Source organism: Etheostoma spectabile, chromosome 4 (genome assembly GCF_008692095.1).
Source record: "Etheostoma spectabile isolate EspeVRDwgs_2016 chromosome 4, UIUC_Espe_1.0, whole genome shotgun sequence".
In the NCBI taxonomy this organism is placed as follows: domain Eukaryota; kingdom Metazoa; phylum Chordata; class Actinopteri; order Perciformes; family Percidae; genus Etheostoma; species Etheostoma spectabile.
In genome coordinates this window covers 20,203,436-20,221,746 of record NC_045736.1, presented here as the reverse complement: position 1 = coordinate 20,221,746, position 18,311 = coordinate 20,203,436, and the positions used below count along the sequence as shown (strand labels likewise).

General features: G+C 40.0%; 1 protein-coding gene across 1 annotated transcript; it reads left to right on the top strand.

Moving 5' to 3' along the window:
• The first annotated feature begins 3,747 nt into the window (after positions 1 to 3,747).
• LOC116687283 (S-adenosylhomocysteine hydrolase-like protein 1) lies at positions 3,748 to 16,636 on the top strand. Its single transcript, XM_032512549.1, has 17 exons — positions 3,748 to 4,242; positions 6,781 to 6,892; positions 7,131 to 7,274; positions 7,679 to 7,779; positions 9,599 to 9,701; positions 10,466 to 10,560; positions 10,775 to 10,881; positions 10,972 to 11,088; positions 11,965 to 12,028; positions 12,403 to 12,491; positions 13,622 to 13,692; positions 13,957 to 14,051; positions 14,216 to 14,314; positions 15,592 to 15,660; positions 15,831 to 15,909; positions 16,114 to 16,234; positions 16,344 to 16,636. The coding sequence occupies exons 1-17, from the start codon at positions 4,063 to 4,065 to the stop codon at positions 16,348 to 16,350; spliced, it is 1,653 nt and encodes a 550-aa protein (XP_032368440.1). The 5' UTR covers positions 3,748 to 4,062; the 3' UTR covers positions 16,351 to 16,636.
• The last annotated feature ends 1,675 nt before the right edge of the window (positions 16,637 to 18,311 follow it).

The window sequence follows — 18,311 nt, the reverse complement described above, 5'->3', positions numbered from 1 at the left end:
TGCATTCTGGGAGCACAGTGCTCTGGTGGTGTAGTAGGGTACTATGAGCTCTTTAAGATAAGATGGTGCCTGATCATGAAGAGCTTTGTAGGTGAGAAGAAGGATTTCAATTTCTATTCTGGATTTTATGGGAAGTCAGTGCAGAGAAGCTAAAACAGGAGAAGTCTTTTCCTGGTTTCTGTCAGATCACTCGGACTTCTGTTACACCTCGGACTTCTGTTACAACTCAGAGCTGTGTCACATACAGAAGTATGCAGATGACACAGCCATCGTGGGGTGTATCAGCGGTGACAGGGAGGAGAGTATCGGAGTCTGGTGGGGGATTTGCTCTCTGGTGTCGCACTAACTGTCTACAGCTCAACACCTCTAAGACGAAGGAGCTGGTCGTTGACTTTGGGAGATCCAGACCAAGACCGCGACCGGCCCTGTTAGAGGGAGTTGAGGTGGAGGCAGTTCATCATACAAATACCTCGGGCTGTGGCTGGTCACCAAACTGGACTGGACAACACACAGCAGCCACCTATACAGGAAGACACAGAGCCCGCTGTACTTCCTGAGGGGCTGCGCTCCTTTAACTCTGCAGCAACTGCTGTGGATGTTTTACCAGTCTGTGGTCACCAGTGTCCTCTTCTACACTGTGGTGTGCTAGGGGGCAGCATATCAAGAAGGACACCCACAGGCTGGATAAACTGATCAGGCGGGCCGGCTCTGTGGTCGGCATGAAGCTGGACCCCACTGGTTTACGGTGGCAGAGAGGAGGACATTGGAAAAACTGCTGGGCATTACTGACAAAGGGAGGAGGAAATAGGGCAGAGAGGACAATACATACATACATACATACATACATACAGTACACATACACACCTCATACATGCACACCTGGACTTAAATTCACACCTGGTCACTTTATAATATTTTTTAACACTGGACTAAACACTGACACTTTTAATAATAATTTATGGTCTTTTCTTTGTTTATTGACGAATGTTCTTATTGTTGTTTGTTTTTATTGTTATTTTGTTGTCTTTATACTGTCTTTTTATCTATTTTTTATTTCTTTTTTTCTTGCTAAAACTGCTGAGACTCTTCAGCTGAAACTGATCAGCTGAAGAGTCTATGGACTTTTTCGAGCAGCCTGATAATAAAGAATGGCAGTAATCCACGCTAAAAGTAACAAAAGCATGGAATAGTTTCTACATCGTTTTTAGACAGGATATTCTGATTTTTGCAATATTACGTAAGTGAAATGGTAACAAATGCAGCCTAAGATCTAATAACACCAGTACAGAGATAAGTCCTTTGTCGATGCATTAGGAGGTCATTTGAAATTTCCCCAAGTGCTGTCTGCGTAGAGGAACACTGCATTTCATAAAAAGAACATTATACCAACAGTAAAATATGGTGGTGGTAGTGTGATGGTCTGGGGCTGTTTTGCTGCTTCAGGACCTAGAAGACTTGCCGTGATAAAAGGAACTATGAATTCTGCTGTCTACCAAGAGATCCTGAAGGAGAATGTCCGACCATCTGTTCATGTACCCAAGCTGAAACGAACTTGGGTTCTGCAGCAGGACAATGATCCTAAACACACCAGCAAGTCCACCACCGAATGGCTGAAGAAAAACAAAATGAAGACTTTGGAGTGGCCCAGCCAAAGTCCTGACCTGAATCCTATGAGATGTTGTGGTATGACCTTAAAAAGGCCGTTCATGCTCGAAAACCCTCTAATGTAACTGAATTAGGACAATTCTGCAAAGATGAGTGGGCCAAAATTCCTCCAGGACGCTGTAAAAGCCTCATTGCACGTTATCGCAAACGCTTGGTTGCAGTTGTTGCTGCTAAGGGTGGCCCAACCAGTTATTAGGTTTAGGGGGCAATCACTTTTTCACACAGGGCCATGATGGTTTGGATTTTTTTTCACCTTTAATAATAAACACCTTCATTTACAAATTGCATTTTGTGTTTACTTGTGTTGTCCTTGACTATTGTTTAAATTGGTTTGATGTTCCAAAACACTTAAGTGTGACAAACATGCAAAGGAACAGGAAATGAGGAAGGGGGCAAACACTTTTTCACACCACTGTAGTTTTCCATTTAATTCAATTTTATTTATACAGCGCTAAATCCCAACAACAGTTATCTCATTGCGCTTTTCATAAAAGAGCAGGTCTAGACCGTACTCTATGTTATTTACAGAAACCCAACAATTCCCACCCAGAGAAAGCACTAGGCAACAGAGGCAAGGAAAAACTTCCTTTTTTTTAACATGGAGGCAGCAGGTGACTCCAACCACAGAGCCAGAGCCAGAAACACCTGCAGGAAGCAATAGGAGGAGAGGGGCGAGAGAGCACAAGACTCCGGGAAAGGGAAGAAGTCGAGTTAGAAACATGCATTATTGGAATGAGGTTACATACAGATGGAGAGAAGGAGGAAGAGAGAGGTGCTCAGTGCATCATGGGAAGTCCCCCAGCATTCTAGGCCTATAGCAGCGTAACTAAGGGTTGGTTCAGGACTCTCCTGAGCCAGCCCTAACTATAAGCTTTATCAGAGGAAAGTCTTACTCTTAAATGTGGAGACGGTGTCTGCCTCCTGAACCCAAACTGGAACCTGGTTCCACTGGAGAGGAGCTTGATAGCGAAACGCTCTGACTCCCATTCTACTTTTAGAGACTCTAGGAACCACAAGTTACCCTGCATTCTGGGAGCACAGTGCTCTGGTGGTGTAGTAGGATACTATGAGCTCTTTAAGATAAGATGGTGCCTGATCATGAAGAGCTTTGTAGGTGAGAAGAAGGATTTCAATTTCTATTCTGGATTTTACAGGAAGTCAGTGCAGAGAAGCTAAAACAGGAGAAGTCTTTTCCTGGTTTCTGTCAGAACACGTGCCACAGCATTCTGGATCAGCTGAAGAGTCTTTATGGACTTTTTCGAGCAGCCTGATAATAAAGAATGGCAGTAATCCATCCTAAAAGTAACAAAAGCATGGAATAGTTTTTCTGCATCGTTTTTAGACAGGATATTCCTGATTTTTGCAATACTATGTAAGTGAAATGGTAACAAATGCAGCACTAAGATCTAATAACACCAGTACAGAGATAAGTCCTTTGTCTGATGCAATTAGGAGGTCATTAGAAATTTCCACAAGTGCTGTCTCTGTGCTATGATGAACTCTAAATCCTGACTGAAAATCCTCAAATAAGCTGTTGCTATGCCTAAAGTCACAGCTGTTTGACGACTGCTTTCTAAAGAATCTTAGAGAGATATGGAAGGTTGGATATAGGTCTATAGTTGGCTAAAACATCTGGATCAAGGTTGGACTTTTTTTTTAGAAGAGGTTCAATTACTTTAAAGTACTGTGGTACATGGCCTGTTAATAAAGACAGATTGGTTATATCTAGTAGAGAAGTGTTGACTAAAGGTAAAACTTCTTTAAGTAGCCTAGTCGGGATTTCCTAGTCAAAAGATTTTTTTCTACAAACATCAGAATAAAACAAATACACAGTAAGTAGACATATGAGAACAAAATGCATATCATGCAAATTAGATTGTATGTGGAACTTTTCTGATTAGATTGCAAGTGGATAAAGCAATTAAAAGAAAGTTGCATATATGGCTGCTTTTAGAACAGCTCACATTAATCGAGATACGGTGCTATAGGGAAAATGGGCATAAGTTTCTTGTCCCACTACCCCTGAACGCAGCTGTATAAAAGCAACGCCCCCCTCAGTCTGTTGGTTGCATGAGAATGGTTACCGCCCTCAAAGTTACTCAGACAGTTGACAGCTGAGCCAGAAGGGACTCGCCACGGCCTCCCTCTACGCAACATAACAGGCAGCATAAGGACATTTGTCAGCACCAAATCATTGCGAAGGACACAAACAGTTACCCCATAGTTGCTTTCTTTTTCTGTGTTTATATGTGCGTAATTTGAAAGTCTCTCTTACGCTCGTTGTTGCACCGTAGTTAGCTAGCAGCGCGATATATAGCTTTTCTGACGCTACTACCGGAGAGGACTCTACGGTTGTATTTGTGACCTCCGGTCACGTTTTAGACAGACGTTGTCAACATGTCGGATCCGGCCGTGGAGGTGAAGCTGGAAGTGAAACAGGCGAGCAAAGAGGTGAAAGAGAGCGAAAACGTAGCGGAAAAATATTCAGCCATGACCGTGAGCAAGAACAGCGAAATGAACATGGGAGAGCTGTCGTCCGCCTTCAGCGCTGTGCCTACTCACAAACCAGTTAAAAAGGTAAGACCGTTCAGCCAACCCCCTTTGTACAGTTTGGCATAAATGTATAACATTTTGTAAAAATATTGTAGCTAGTGTAGCTACCTAATTTGTCTGGTAATCATTTGCGTGCACGGGGTCCTGCCTTACACAACAGGTCATACTGCCTGCCACCCGAATAAATGTATCCTTCAGTCAAACAAATGTTACATTAAAGCAAAAAATACACTAATAATGATTCACACATGGATTGGCTCTCAATCTGTGTTGCAGAAAAAATCCTATACCTACACAAGAAAGTGGTGCACCTCAGAAAAAAGGCAGATTCTTATTGCATGTGATTTATACATTTGTTACATTATTAGACATTATGGGATGTTACGAGTTTGTTTTTCTGTACCCCAGATTGTGAAGTAGTAAGAAGAGACAGTTTTGGCAGATTGTTTGTGCTTAAAAGTAATAGGAGATCACCATTGAAAAGTCACCTCTGTCTCATTAACACTGTCGACATATATACTGTACATTTGTTTTAATCCTCACAATTGTGTTTCTTTAAAGGACAAGATCAATTAAAATTTTTGGTCTTCGCAGTTTCTTACGTTTCACGTAAATTGCTTTACTTCCTTACCACAGCCAACTCAAGGAAACAACTGAATGATTTGCTCATTGTAACACTCACAAAAGAAGGATGTTAACTGACACTTTCATGGAACAAAGGAGAGGTGGAGCGTGAATTTCTGCTTACTTCAGTGTGGAAAGTTTTTGAACACCGTATTGGAGTGGACAAATGAATACCAGTTTCAGACAAAATGCAAACTATAATGTGTTTCATTGTGCAAACATAAATCACATAATTCTGTCAAAGGCAAAAGCTCAACACTGAAGATTGAGTAGTAAGACTGACTGTAGAATAGTTTCACATCCTCATCTTTCTGGGAGGAACCTAATGTTATAATACAACAATTAGTTTGGTTAAAGAGTTAGTTACACTGTTGGAATGTAATCAGTCATGCTCTCTTGGTAGATAACGTATGAAAACAATAAAACAAGGTCAAGTAACAACAGGTATGATCCAGTGTCGAATACTAAAACAAATCAAGTCATGGTAATACAGTTAATGTAATTCACATTATCTTTTACTGTGACTATTATTGCCACTATTTATTTCAACCCCGACCGGCCCGTCAGACACCACCTACCAACAGCCTGGGTCTGTCCGAGGTTTCTTCCTTAAAGGAGTTTTCCTCGCCACTGTCACACTGTTGCTTGCTTTGAAGGGAACTATTAGAACTGTTGGGTCTTTGTAAATTATAGAGTGTGGTCTAGACCTACTCTATCTGTAAAGTGTCTTGAGATAACTGTTGTTATGAATTGATACTATAAATAAAATTGAATTGAACATCAACTTAAACACTAAGCATAATGTAAATACATAATGTAAATATATGTAAAACAAATGCTTAAACCAGCTCACATAAAAGAATGTACGTCAAGTGACAGCATAACATCCAGCCAATTCAACCCAATCATCAGTAGTTACAACAACATCACCACTATCCCCTTGGCATGGAGTCTAGAAGAAGCTCTTTTTAATACAGCAAATATAGACAATCTTTAATGAGGCTCATAAATAATTAGAACTGAGGAAACCACAATCAATCAGTCAGTATTGGTCAGGCTTTGGGACCCTGTAACCAACACCATCCTGTCCGGGTGGAAATATTTAGTGTCTTGTCGCCTTGTTGCCATGTTATTTTCACTGGTATGTGGAGGCTTTTCAGTGCCAGGCCTTTACTTAGAAACTAGAGACCGACCGTAGCAGGATGAAGATCCTGAATCTTCTTCAATGATAAGAATGAGGTTGGGACATGCTTTGGTCTGTATTAAGTTATTTCCCCAAGGTCTGATTCCTTGTATCTCAGACTTTTTTGTTTTTTAGGCTGGGTATACAATGTCACCTGGCATGGCGGGGGAAAAAACTTCTCCATAATTTTTTTTTTTTTCTCACTATCTGATGTTGCTTCCATGCATGCAAAATCCCTGTCAACAAAAAAATCCTGTTTAAAGCTGTGAAAAAAGTTAGCTGACCAGACATAAAGCTAGGAACACACAACAAAAGCACCAATTTCTAAGACAGACATACAGAGCTTTGCCTAAGCATGGATCAACTACTCGTGTGGATCCAGAAAAATAAAGAATAACCAGCAGATGAGACTGCAACAAGCTGAATCTAAATACGGTAGTAGGCCAGAATAATAATTTTTGTAATTAATCAATAGTTCCAATTCAGATGCACATGCCAATCACTTTTAAACCACAACATTCACAATGATTACAAACATGGGTCAGATGTGGCCATCGTCTTCGTCATCTGTTTTTGGCAGTACAACAAAATAAGATCACTAGTTTTTTAAGTAGGATTATCATATTGCCACAAGTTTTTAAGCAAAGAAGAAAACACTTCAACTCTCATTTCTATTTGTTAATTATGTTTCAGTTTAAACATCCATGAAAGCATCCAGTGTGTAACATGACTTTCATCTATTTATTATATATCAGCAAATCCAGTTTGTGGAGGACAAGCAGGAGTTTAGCAGGTTCCCCACCAAGGCAGGCCGTCGCTCCCTGTCCCGCTCCATCTCTCAGTCATCCACCGACAGCTACGGCTCCGGTAAGAAAAAGAGGCAGCCAGATACACATGTGCACCAATGTTAAATTTATTTTCAGTATACTATTTATAAGTTTATAATGTCTTTGATTAAACAAAACTGTGTTATTATATAGCTTAACTGAACTTCAGTGTGGTAAAGGGAGATGGTGAATATGGAGCTCTAAATTCATTAAATGATTTTTACTCCTTCTGTGGCTTTAATTTAGCAAGTTCTTTTAAAGCCTTGTTTCCTTTACAGCTGCGTCCTATACTGATAGCTCTGACGATGAGTCCTCACCGCGGGACAAAACACAGGTCAACTCCAAAGGCAGCAGCGACTTCTGTGTGAAGAACATCAAACAGGCTGAATTTGGCCGACGTGAGATTGAGATCGCAGAACAAGGTAAGTCACAGCAGGGACAAAGTCACTTTACCATTTTCATTCTTGAATGTTGTTTTTATTCTCGATTGTTGTCTAATTAATCTAAAAGTCCTCTGTCCTGATATGGTATGTTAAACCAATCATTATCCAGATTTTAAAACATATCTGTAATGTTATCTATTGATTATTAGCTAGTGTCCCTTAAGATTTTCTGATCTGACTGGTTTTATTTGATCTATTTAAAGGAATAAAACCTGATTACCAATTACACCATATTACACAAATTTAGAAAAATTAACAATTTCAGATAATTTTTTCTGTAAAGACTATATTATATATTTTTTATGGATAGAGAGTGGGAATTTGAGTTTTAGGAGATCATCTGCTGTTCCACGTATCCCTCTTTTATGTTCTCTCATTTTCAGATATGTCCGCGTTGATCTCACTCAGGAAAAGAGCACAGAGTGAGAAACCGTTGGCAGGTGCCAAAATTGTGGGCTGCACTCACATCACTGCCCAGACTGCAGTAAGATTTCTCTCTGACTTTGAGCTGGAATGCCCAAGCAAAGGTTGTGTGTGCAGTGTGATGCCTCTTAATTCAGATAGTGTTCTATGTCAATTTTATTCAGTTTCTGCACTACTTAACTGTCTAGAAAACACATGCCAACTCTTGGATTACCTGTGTTGAATGAATAAAGTGCTGTGGAGTTTTCTGTATTTTAATTAAGTACACAATTGGCTGTGTTTAATGGACAACTCATCAGCTATCAACAAATTGCTGATCCCACTGAGCCAAATAAAGTATGCGAGAGGTGGCAGACATACGGTAATAAGGACCAGAGGGCTATTGCACAAAAGCAGATTTTATAAATCCAGGATAACTGAATGACAGGATTGCTGAAAGCAAGGCTTGACCTAGTCTAATCACTGCATCCTGGCTTGGTGTGTTTTACGAAGGCCAAGCCAGGCTGAGGAGGAGTGACTAGGTCGAGCCAGGATGTATTAATTCAGATAGATGTACGTTCACAGCTTTCTTAAACAGACCGCAAGGTCGATTACAGATGGTGTACAGTAGTTGATTTGTGGAAATAATTAGCCCAACTTCTTGAATGGTTTCATTTGAGAGCAATTGTATGTGTATGCATATTTTAGATCATTCAGTCGGTCTATGCTTTTTCTCAGTTTTCTCAGTTTTATTTTATTTAACATTTTTTAACAAAGGCTGAATTTTCTTCTTTACAAATTATATGCTTTGCTTCCTTGTATACAGTACATAGACCTAGAAAAGAAAGCCACTGAAGAAATTGGACTCTAAAATCTAGAAACTATAAAGATACTTAAGTAATAAAATCACTGTAAACATGACTGTAACAGAGTATTCATCCGTTATTTTCTCCCAGCTAAGTACATGGTAAAAAACTATTGAGATGCCTTCCCTGTTGTTTAATGAATGTACAGTAGTCTACACTATATAGATACTGGTCAAGTGAACTCAGACTATAAATAAAGAGGATTGTACAATTAGGATAGGTTTTTATAATTGTACAATCCTCCCAAATTATAGTCCCGGTTTACTGTTTTACTGGAGAGAACACAAAGTATGTGCTATGGTAGATAAAATGCACATGGAAGAGGAACATACACAATCCTTTATTGTTAAAGAATACAAAAAAAAATAAATCAGCTAAAATAATTAAAGGTGTATTGGTTTTTGACCAGTCTACCATTGTTGTGAACCACTAACACGTGTATAGCACTTTATATATTATCCTTCATCGCTGACTTCTGTATCAGCCTTTTCTAATCCTCTCAGCAACTGCCATAACATATTCATAAAAACTTCTAACAACAATATGAACAGCATAAACACAATCTAACAGTAACAATGACTGTCACATGAATATTCTTTTAAATAATGGTCACAATGTTAAAATAATAGTGCTTAACTGAACCGCATTATGCACCTGTTGTGTTTTAATGCAGGCTAATAATAATAATAATAATAATAATGTAAAAACCCCTGTTGAGTGAACAGAAAAATCCCCAGAATTAATAAATCCTGGCTGTAAAGCCTGGTCAGGAGCAGACTAGCTGCACTGAATAAATCTTAATGGTAGCTTAGGTGCCTCTGCTTTTGTGCAATCAAGTAAAGGCTAAATTCATCCAGGATAACTGGAATATCCCGGCTTAATCCCTTTCCTGGTTAGCCCCCTGGTTCTTTGTAACCTTCATTGTTATGGAGTAATACCCAAAATAAACTAATAAAAGGATTGATTAGCAGCCTGTTGTGTTTGTGACCAGTAAATAGTTTTTCTCATTTGACCATTTTCTTCTTCTGTTTTCAGGTCCTGATCGAGACTCTGGTGGCTCTTGGTGCTGAGTGCCGCTGGACTGCATGCAACATTTACTCTACGCAGAATGAAGTGGCTGCTGCTCTGTCAGAGATTGGTAAGCAGTAGAGAAGGTGAAGAACATTTAGTTTTGGAGCTCAAACACCCCGACTCACTTTTACGTGTAATCGATGTTGGTGATAAAGTTGTCAACACAGAAGTGTAAAAATCATACATGTTTAAATTGCACATTATTGCACATTATTACAAACAATAAGGTGTTTTCTTCTTTCTGTTTAGAAATGTTTAATTAACTTTTGAAATATCATCCCTGCAGGGATAATGGGAACACTTAAGATTTGCCATTTAGTAAAGCCCTTTATCTGCAGTTGCTATGTGATGTAGTTTAAGAAGTGTGAACAGATTTAGTAGGCGCTCAGTGGAGATCATGCGGGATCCTGGGGGTTTAGTATGTGTTCAGTAATTTATCTCTGTACACAGTCTACTGCATGCTGAGCTGTTTAATGTGGAAAAAAAACTACATTTTCAATTAGAAAGCATAAATGTCAGCTTCTGTCTGTCTGAACAGTTCTCCAGCTTGCACTTGCACCCAATAATGATATTTTCATTCTCTCTAGGAAGCTATAAGAAATGACATGTTCTTAAATATGCAACGTAGAATTATTAGATGCTTATCATTTTGAACCTGAAGGTTGTGTCTTTTTAAATAATTCACCATCACAGAGTCATTACGGTAACTTTTCCCTCATTCACTGCCAAATGTGCAATTTGAGAAAATGTTTCTTTGATTGCAGCCTATAGCCACACACAAGATTGTTGATGTAAGATTCTTCAAGATGTGCCCCATCGGTTATATTTCAGGTGTGGCTGTGTTTGCCTGGAAAGGGGAGTCTGAGGATGACTTCTGGTGGTGCATTGACCGCTGTGTCAACAATGAGGGTTGGCAGCCCAACATGGTACAAAGAAAAGATTGTTTTCTACCTTTTGGGAAGAGGACAATTTATGTAGCAATAGACTGTTATGTGAATGATCTAGACAAACAAATTCTTCAAATAGCCATTTAAACTGGCACAGGCGCAGCCATTATTTTCACATTATTTCAATTAATAGCTACTTATATGTAAATATTTGCATTGCAATTAATTTATTCAGCATTTTCTTATTTGTTAGATCCTTGATGATGGAGGAGACTTGACACACTGGATGTACAAGAAATACCCCAATGTATTCAAGAAGATCAGGGGCATTGTAGAGGAAAGTGTCACTGGGGTTCACAGGTAATGTAGTTTTTAATAGATATGTTTCCTTTAAAATATTTTTTGACACACCCACAGAAACACGCAACTACCTTACTCTTGGCTCTCTAGGTTGTATCAGCTGTCTAAAGCTGGGAAGCTGTGTGTACCTGCTATGAATGTAAATGACTCTGTGACAAAGCAGAAGTTTGACAACCTGTACTGCTGCAGAGAGTCAATCTTGGATGGGTGAGTAAGCTTGACTTTAAAGTATTTGGTTATTGCAAGACTGAACAATAAGTCAAACTGATGTTGAAACACTGGTACAGTTTGTTCATTGGATAGCTTGATTTTGGGTTGGAAAGAAATCCATCCAACGAAGGCCCTTGTTTGTATAGTGAAAACAATCTCAAAAACCAATGAGAGGGTTCAAGTCAAACAGTGCCTGCTTATTCCCTCCAACTGAAAAACATTGACTCAGCTGTGAACTCACAACACACTCAAGTCGTATGAGAAAAGTTTGCATCAATTACTTTGTCATTACAGTAAATTTGTTCAGCTTTAAAAAAAAAAAAAAAAAAGGTTTTGCTGTCCACAGTCTAGTTCAGCTGTTCACATGACTTTTCCTTCATTCCTGAGTGTGTTGTCAGCTGCCACATTGGACCTTTCATTACTGTAACACTGGAGGGACGTAAAGGTCACGAAACATTGCTGCCATCACCCGGTCCATAGAGAACAAATTTGCATGTAACCTCAATAGCTTTTTAAAAAGCTGTTGCCCTTGTATTGCTCTTCTAATGACTCTGCTTAACACTGGGTGTTTGGCCCAGCGTTAAGCGGAGTCATTAGAAGAAAATAAAACCAATGCCTTTTATTACCCTCCTGTAAATTATCACCACGGCAGCATATAAATAGTCCACCACTCTTCAATGTGTCTCAACAATGTGTCGGGTCACTGCTTTTCTGGTTCATTCTGATTAATAATCTGCAAGGTACACTGATATCTTGGAGCAGGTGTTTCATTACGAGTTATGACACTAACCCCTGATTTCCACCAACCGCGGAACGGCTGCAGTGTCTCAATTCTACATAAAAGTGCTAATTTTATGCCTCAAACCTCTCTAGCTTGAAGAGAACCACAGATGTCATGTTTGGAGGCAAACAGATGGTCGTATGTGGGTACGGAGAGGTGAGATACTTCTGTTAACGTTAACATGCTACATACTAATCTTTATCACGTAGCGGTAAAAACATTCATGATGATTCAATGCTAAAACCACAGCCAGCACAAGCCATGGACTCATCACACAACAGCTCATCACATTTCATTGGACAGTGTTTATGGGTCTGACTATTGATTCTAGATAATGTTAGAGAATCAAAGTCCGCAGGACTAGGAGATTAGTAGGCTTGCCATGTTAAATATCTAGAGTCTTGTTTTGCACTAAGATGGCTTGTGTTTAAATACTGATACATGCAAGCGTAATTTCTTTACGAAGGTCATGATAATAATTGGCATATGTAACTCTGGTGGTCACACAGTATAACATATTGTCTTTGCAGGTTGGAAAAGGTTGTTGTGCTGCTCTGAAAGCTCTGGGAGCCGTTGTTTCTATTACAGAGATTGATCCCATTTGTGCCCTGCAGGCCTGGTGAGGAAAACAAGTGGAATGATTATGCAAACTGAATGTGTTGAATGTCAAAAATAAATGAATAGAACAGACACCAGTATGGATAACATAGCATAGCGAGCCAACTCCTTTGCAATTCCGACAGCCCTGCAGAAGGCCCTAGCCAACTTGTTGTCTTCCAGAGGCTGTAGCAGGCTCAGATTTAGAGATAGTGTGAAGATAGTGGTATCATATGAAACAAGACTATCTCTAAAGAATCAAGTGGTACCAACCATGCTAGCTATTACAATTTTTTTTAATCAATTCTTGAGTGGTCTGAAATGGTTGAATTGTGCAATAAATCTGTTTAACAAATGGTATCAAAGCAAAAACTGCTGAAGCAACTTATAAGACATAAGTAAGCATGAAAATGGCCATCATAAACTCATGTCATAATGTACTAAACCCCTATACACTTTCACAATTAATTTTAAATACCTAATTCATTAAAGGTGCGCTAAGTGATGTATGGTGACGTTACTTCTCGTTGAAGTATTTTCAAACAAAACAAGACTACCTAGCCCCTTCCTCATCCTGTATCCTCCCCCTCCCTTCTGTGCTTCCGTGCACTAACCCCCCACCCCACCCCTAAATCCTTCTTGTCGGTTATTGGCTGGAACACTGTTTGTGTATGCTTTGTGGTACAGGTGGGCACAGTTTATTTTTGTTGTCCTTTTGTAGACCCTGGGCTGTGTGTTCTGGAGACAGGCAGCTCGCGGGTAGTGAGGAGATGTTTGCTGTATGTGACAACAAATGGTGTAGCCTAAAACATGCGTGACATCGCTTAGAGCACCTTTACTCAAATTTTTATTTGCTGTTCCCAGCTTTCAAAGGCTGTATACCACTTCTATGTGGAATTTTCTGTTGACCTGCTATCAGCCTGTAGACATCCCCTGTCCACCACCACTACCCTTCTAGAAAAAGGGGACGGAATGATAATATTTAGTTAATTATTTAACAAACAAATTGTGAGATGACTAATGAGCATTAATTAAACACTACTTTGACCTAACAGGGACTCCAGCCCTTCAGCTGAATTGAGTTGTTCGTCAATAAATAATAGATAGTTTCCTCACTGAAGCTGAATGCTGAAGCTCTTCTTTTTTTATCAGCATGGATGGATTCAGAGTGGTTAAGCTGAATGAGGTCATTCGCCAGGTTGATGTCATCATCACATGCACTGGTAAGTCCTTTACTTTTTATAACCTTTCAGTCTATACCTTTGTCAGTGGGCCAGTGGAAGAAAAAGTGGCCAAGAAAAGCCTTGTTCTGACTAGTTGTATGTTGGCAGAACGCCACCTACTGTAATGGAGGTAGAGTTACTCCTGTCATTCGTCACTGCTCATGTATACGGGGAAAACTGGCATTACACAGTGATTCCATAATCACTGGGTAATACACCAATTACTGCTTTGAATGTAAACACGCTTATTGTGTCTTTCCGTAGGGAACAAGAATGTGGTGACCAGAGACCAGCTGGACCGAATGAAAAATGGCTCTATTGTCTGCAACATGGGCCACTCCAATACTGAGATTGATGTGGTAAACTAGTGCTTATGATGAAAGAATTCAAAGTCCAAATCTATCCTACAGTCTGGGTTAGCGTATATTTGTATAAACCTAAGTGTACTAAGAGGTGGGGCAGTCTCATTGTGTTGAACTATCATAAAGAAGTTAAGGGTGAGTGATATTCTCATCCCTTGCAGGCAAGTCTTCGGACCCCTGAGCTGACCTGGGAGAGAGTGCGCTCTCAGGTGGATCACATCATTTGGCCTGATGGCAAGAGAGTCATTCTTTTGGCTGAGGTAATTGGCTATATCTGGATGTCTTGCAACCATATGTGATAAATACAGACACACATGCATACATGCATGTGATTAATGTGATTTCATGTTTTAAACTTCCTTATTAATCTATGTTAGTCTCATTTGTGGAGAACATATATTATGCTGCAATGTGATAGAAATTCTAAGCAACTCAAAAACACACACAATAAATATAGCACATAATATATAATGTATTACGATATAGATTGAAACATTATTTATACACCATACAGTGACCTCCAATTTGTAGAAAAAGTTCCAAGATAAATGATGAAGTCTCTTGCTCTCTCAGTTTTTGGCTTCTACTAGAACACAGCAACATCTTGATTTTGACTTTAAAATCAGTTGAAATTTGCTTCGGGTTTCAACTGACAAAATCAAAGATAGGACTTGCGATTTCCCCCAGTATTTATTTTCTCTCTTCACCCCTACCTACTTACGTTCGTTCGAAGAAAAATACAACAGACACAATGTAGCATGTAATGTTAGCTTACCAGTAGTCTTGCATTGCCACCTATCTCCCCAGCACTGTGGAATAAGGTCTGGCTACATAACACATACATTCTGGGATGGGAGAATAAAACAGCTCTGGGCTGTTAGCATTTCTTTAAACATATCACAATCGTCTTGGGCGGTGCTAGGATCTGGACGCAGCAACAATGGCTCTGCAAAATGGTCTCTGGAAAAGGAACTTGTTTAGGTGGAACATTTGCACCCTGCAAAAAAATGCCACATACAGTATTATAGTTGGATTAGCTGGATACATGGTTAAACCTCATTTGCATTTACCAGTGTATTGCCGTGTGAACTTCGTCCACAGCAATCCCTAACAATCTTGCCATTTTTAGTGGGTAGTCTGCTAGCATGAAGTTTTGTTGTTTCCTGAAGCGAACAGAATTTGAGAATGGCAACAGAGACCGGAAAGGGAGGGACATCAGATGTCTGAGAATTATCCAGGAAATGTGTTGGAGAAGTCATCGGTGTGGCAATATTTTGCCTTACCTATGAGTGTAGTATGTAACAAACAACAATGGCAAAGCATGTTGGCTCCGAGGGGACTCCATGGGGCATTCGTGTTCACTTTGTAAACTGAGAAACTCAAACTATTGTTGGAAAGTACCCTCCCTTAATCAAAAGTCGAAAACAAATCATGTATTTGGAGAATGGTGACACCCCTAGTTGATATGGAAGGTTTCATAACGTTCGAGCAGTTTAAACCCAATTGTTTCTTGACAACATGGTGTTTTCTTCCACAGGGACGTCTTCTTAACCTCAGCTGCTCTACTGTCCCTACCTTTGTCTTGTCCATCACAGCCACCACTCAGGTAACATGTTGACAATACCAGACTGCCTGCAATAAGCTATACATCAGCTAAAGACACAAAGTAGTTATGCTGCCGTCCACTCAAAAGTCAATGTTACAGTTATTGCTCTTCATTCAATTTACAATGTGAATCCATTTTCAACAGTATTATTAATCCATGTTTGTGTTCAGGCACTGGCCCTTATAGAGTTGTACAACGCTCCTGAGGGACGATACAAGCAGGATGTTTACTTGCTTCCCAAGAAGATGGGTGAGAATATATAGATGAATAACCCTGACCTGCAGGATTAAAGTGTTTCAAATCTTACATGTAACATTACTCATGGCTGGGCTGTAGCGCTGAGTGAATTAATCTATTTCTCAGTCTGCTTTGAATTTCAATTGTGAGAGTACATGTGAGTCTAGTGCATATGTATGTATATCTTTCTTACTAAACCATTTTTGTGTATTTCAGATGAATATGTTGCGAGTCTGCATCTGACTACTTTTGATGCCCACCTGACAGAGCTTTCTGATGAGCAAGCAAAATACTTGGGCCTGAATAAGAACGGCCCTTTTAAACCCAACTACTACAGGTACAATGTTGCAACTATGAAACTAAAATCTATAAAATAAGTATAGCAATTGCTGTTGACATTTTGCTATTAATCATTTCCTAACTAAACCTGATCTTGGTATTCACAGGTATTAGTCTGCAGGGGAACCACACCTCAGCACACCTAAATGTGAACGTTACTAAACATCACCTATTCCTAAGACAAAAGAAAGATGGATGTATAAATTATGGCTATATTGTATTTTATGATCCTCAGAGGATGCACAGCTTATATTTAGTTGTATTTCACCACAGCAAGTTTTGCTTCACTTGCTGCTTTCTACAGAACTCTGCATGGCACCCAGCTGGCTATGAAACGTCAGCGTGACCACAGCACCTATATCTGCTGTTCTGTGAGATTATTTTCTGGTTCATCTGTCTCCACACAGTGGGGTTCGAAAGTTTGGGCACCCCAGTAAAAAAATTGTATTAATGTGCATAAAGAAGCCAAGAAAAGATGGAAAAATCTCCAAAAGGCATCAAATGACAGATTAGACATTCGTATAATATTTCACAAAAAGTTTGATTTTATTTCCATTATTTATACTTTCAAAATAACAGAAAACCAAAAAATGGTGTCTGCAAACGTTTGGGCACCCTGCAGAGTTTATAGCATGCACCGCCCCCTTTGGAAAGCTGAGACCTGACAGTAGGCTCGTTCGAGATGAACTGCGCCTCGCCTGTAAAGTGGACGAGAGCAGGCGGTAGCAGCGGGGGGCGGTGACAGAAAGCTGCGGTAAAGTCGGACCGTTTCCAGCCGATTCCAGCTCCTTCAGGCTGGACAGGAAGTGATGAAAACACTGTGGTGCGATTCCGATTTAATCAAATATAATCAGACCCACATATCAGCTTGTACACAGTCTATATCAGTCACACAACATGTGTTCTGGACAGAATAAGTCTTTAAATCAGACAAATAGCAATTAAAATCGCTCCGATTCAAAAACAATAAAAAGTTTATGTAAAACGTCATCATGTTGTAAACCAATCAGGTGTTAAATCAGCTGAGAAGCCGGCGTTTCCCAGCATGCTCTGGGTCCGCCTGGGTCCGCCTGGCTCTTGCAGTCGGTGAAAAGCAACTGCGCCGCCTGCGTCTCAGAACTGCGGCCGCCTTGCTCTCGTGAGATTTCCGTTGCCCACGTGTGCATGACGTCAGAGCAAGTCGGGATCAAGTCGGACACAAATCTAACCGGCATGCAACGGGCGCCGATCGCCGGTGATCGATTCTGCGCAGACCTGGCTCATCTCGAACGAGCCTACTGTCATGGATTGTTCTCAATCATCTTCTGGAAAGACCAGGTGATGTCAATCTTAAGGTTTTAAATGCCCAGACTCATCTGACCTCGCCCCAACAATCAGCACCATGGGTTCTTCTTAGCAGTTGTCTAGAAAACTGAAACTGAAAATAGTTGACACTCACAAATCAGGAGAAGGCTATAAGAAGATAGCGAAGGGTTTTCAGATGCCAATATCCTCTGTTTGGAATGTAATTAAGAAATGGCCGTCATCAGGAACGGTGGAAGTTAAAGCAAGATCTGGAAGACCAAGAAAAATATCAGACAGAACCGCTCGCAGGATTGTGAGAAAAGCAAGTCAAAACCCCACGTTTGACTGCACGATCATCCAGAAAGACCTGGCAGACACTGCCCCCAATCAATCTTGTTTTGGGGTTGTATTGCAGCCAGTGGCACAGGGAACATTTTACCAGTAGAAGGAAAAATGGATTCAACAAAATTTCAGCAAATTTTGGACGCTCACTTGATGCCATCTGTGTAAAAGCTGAAGTTAAAGAGAGGATGGCTTCTACAAATGGACAAGGATTCAAAATCCACGGTGGATTACATCAAGAGGTGTAAACTGAAGGTTTTGCCATGGTCTTCACAATCTCCTGACCTCAACATAATTGAAAATCTATGGATAGACCTTAAAAGAGCAGTGCGTGACAGACCGCCCAGAAATCTCAAAGAACTGGAAGACTTTTATAGGGAAGAATGGGTGAAGACACCTCAAACATGAATTGAAAGACTCTTTGCTGGCTACAAGAAGCGTTTCCAAGC

What these genes read in the sequence shown, in the direction of transcription:
- LOC116687283 (XM_032512549.1), top strand. Translation starts at nt 4,063, where the DNA reads ATGTCGGATCCGGCCGTGGAGGTGAAGCTGGAAGTGAAACAGGCGAGC. An exon ending in CTCACAAACCAGTTAAAAAG is followed by an intron (nt 4,243 to 6,780) that starts GTAAGACCGTTC and finishes ATTATATATCAG; the next exon opens with CAAATCCAGTTTGTGGAGGA. An exon ending in CCATCACAGCCACCACTCAG is followed by an intron (nt 15,661 to 15,830) that starts GTAACATGTTGA and finishes GTTTGTGTTCAG; the next exon opens with GCACTGGCCCTTATAGAGTT.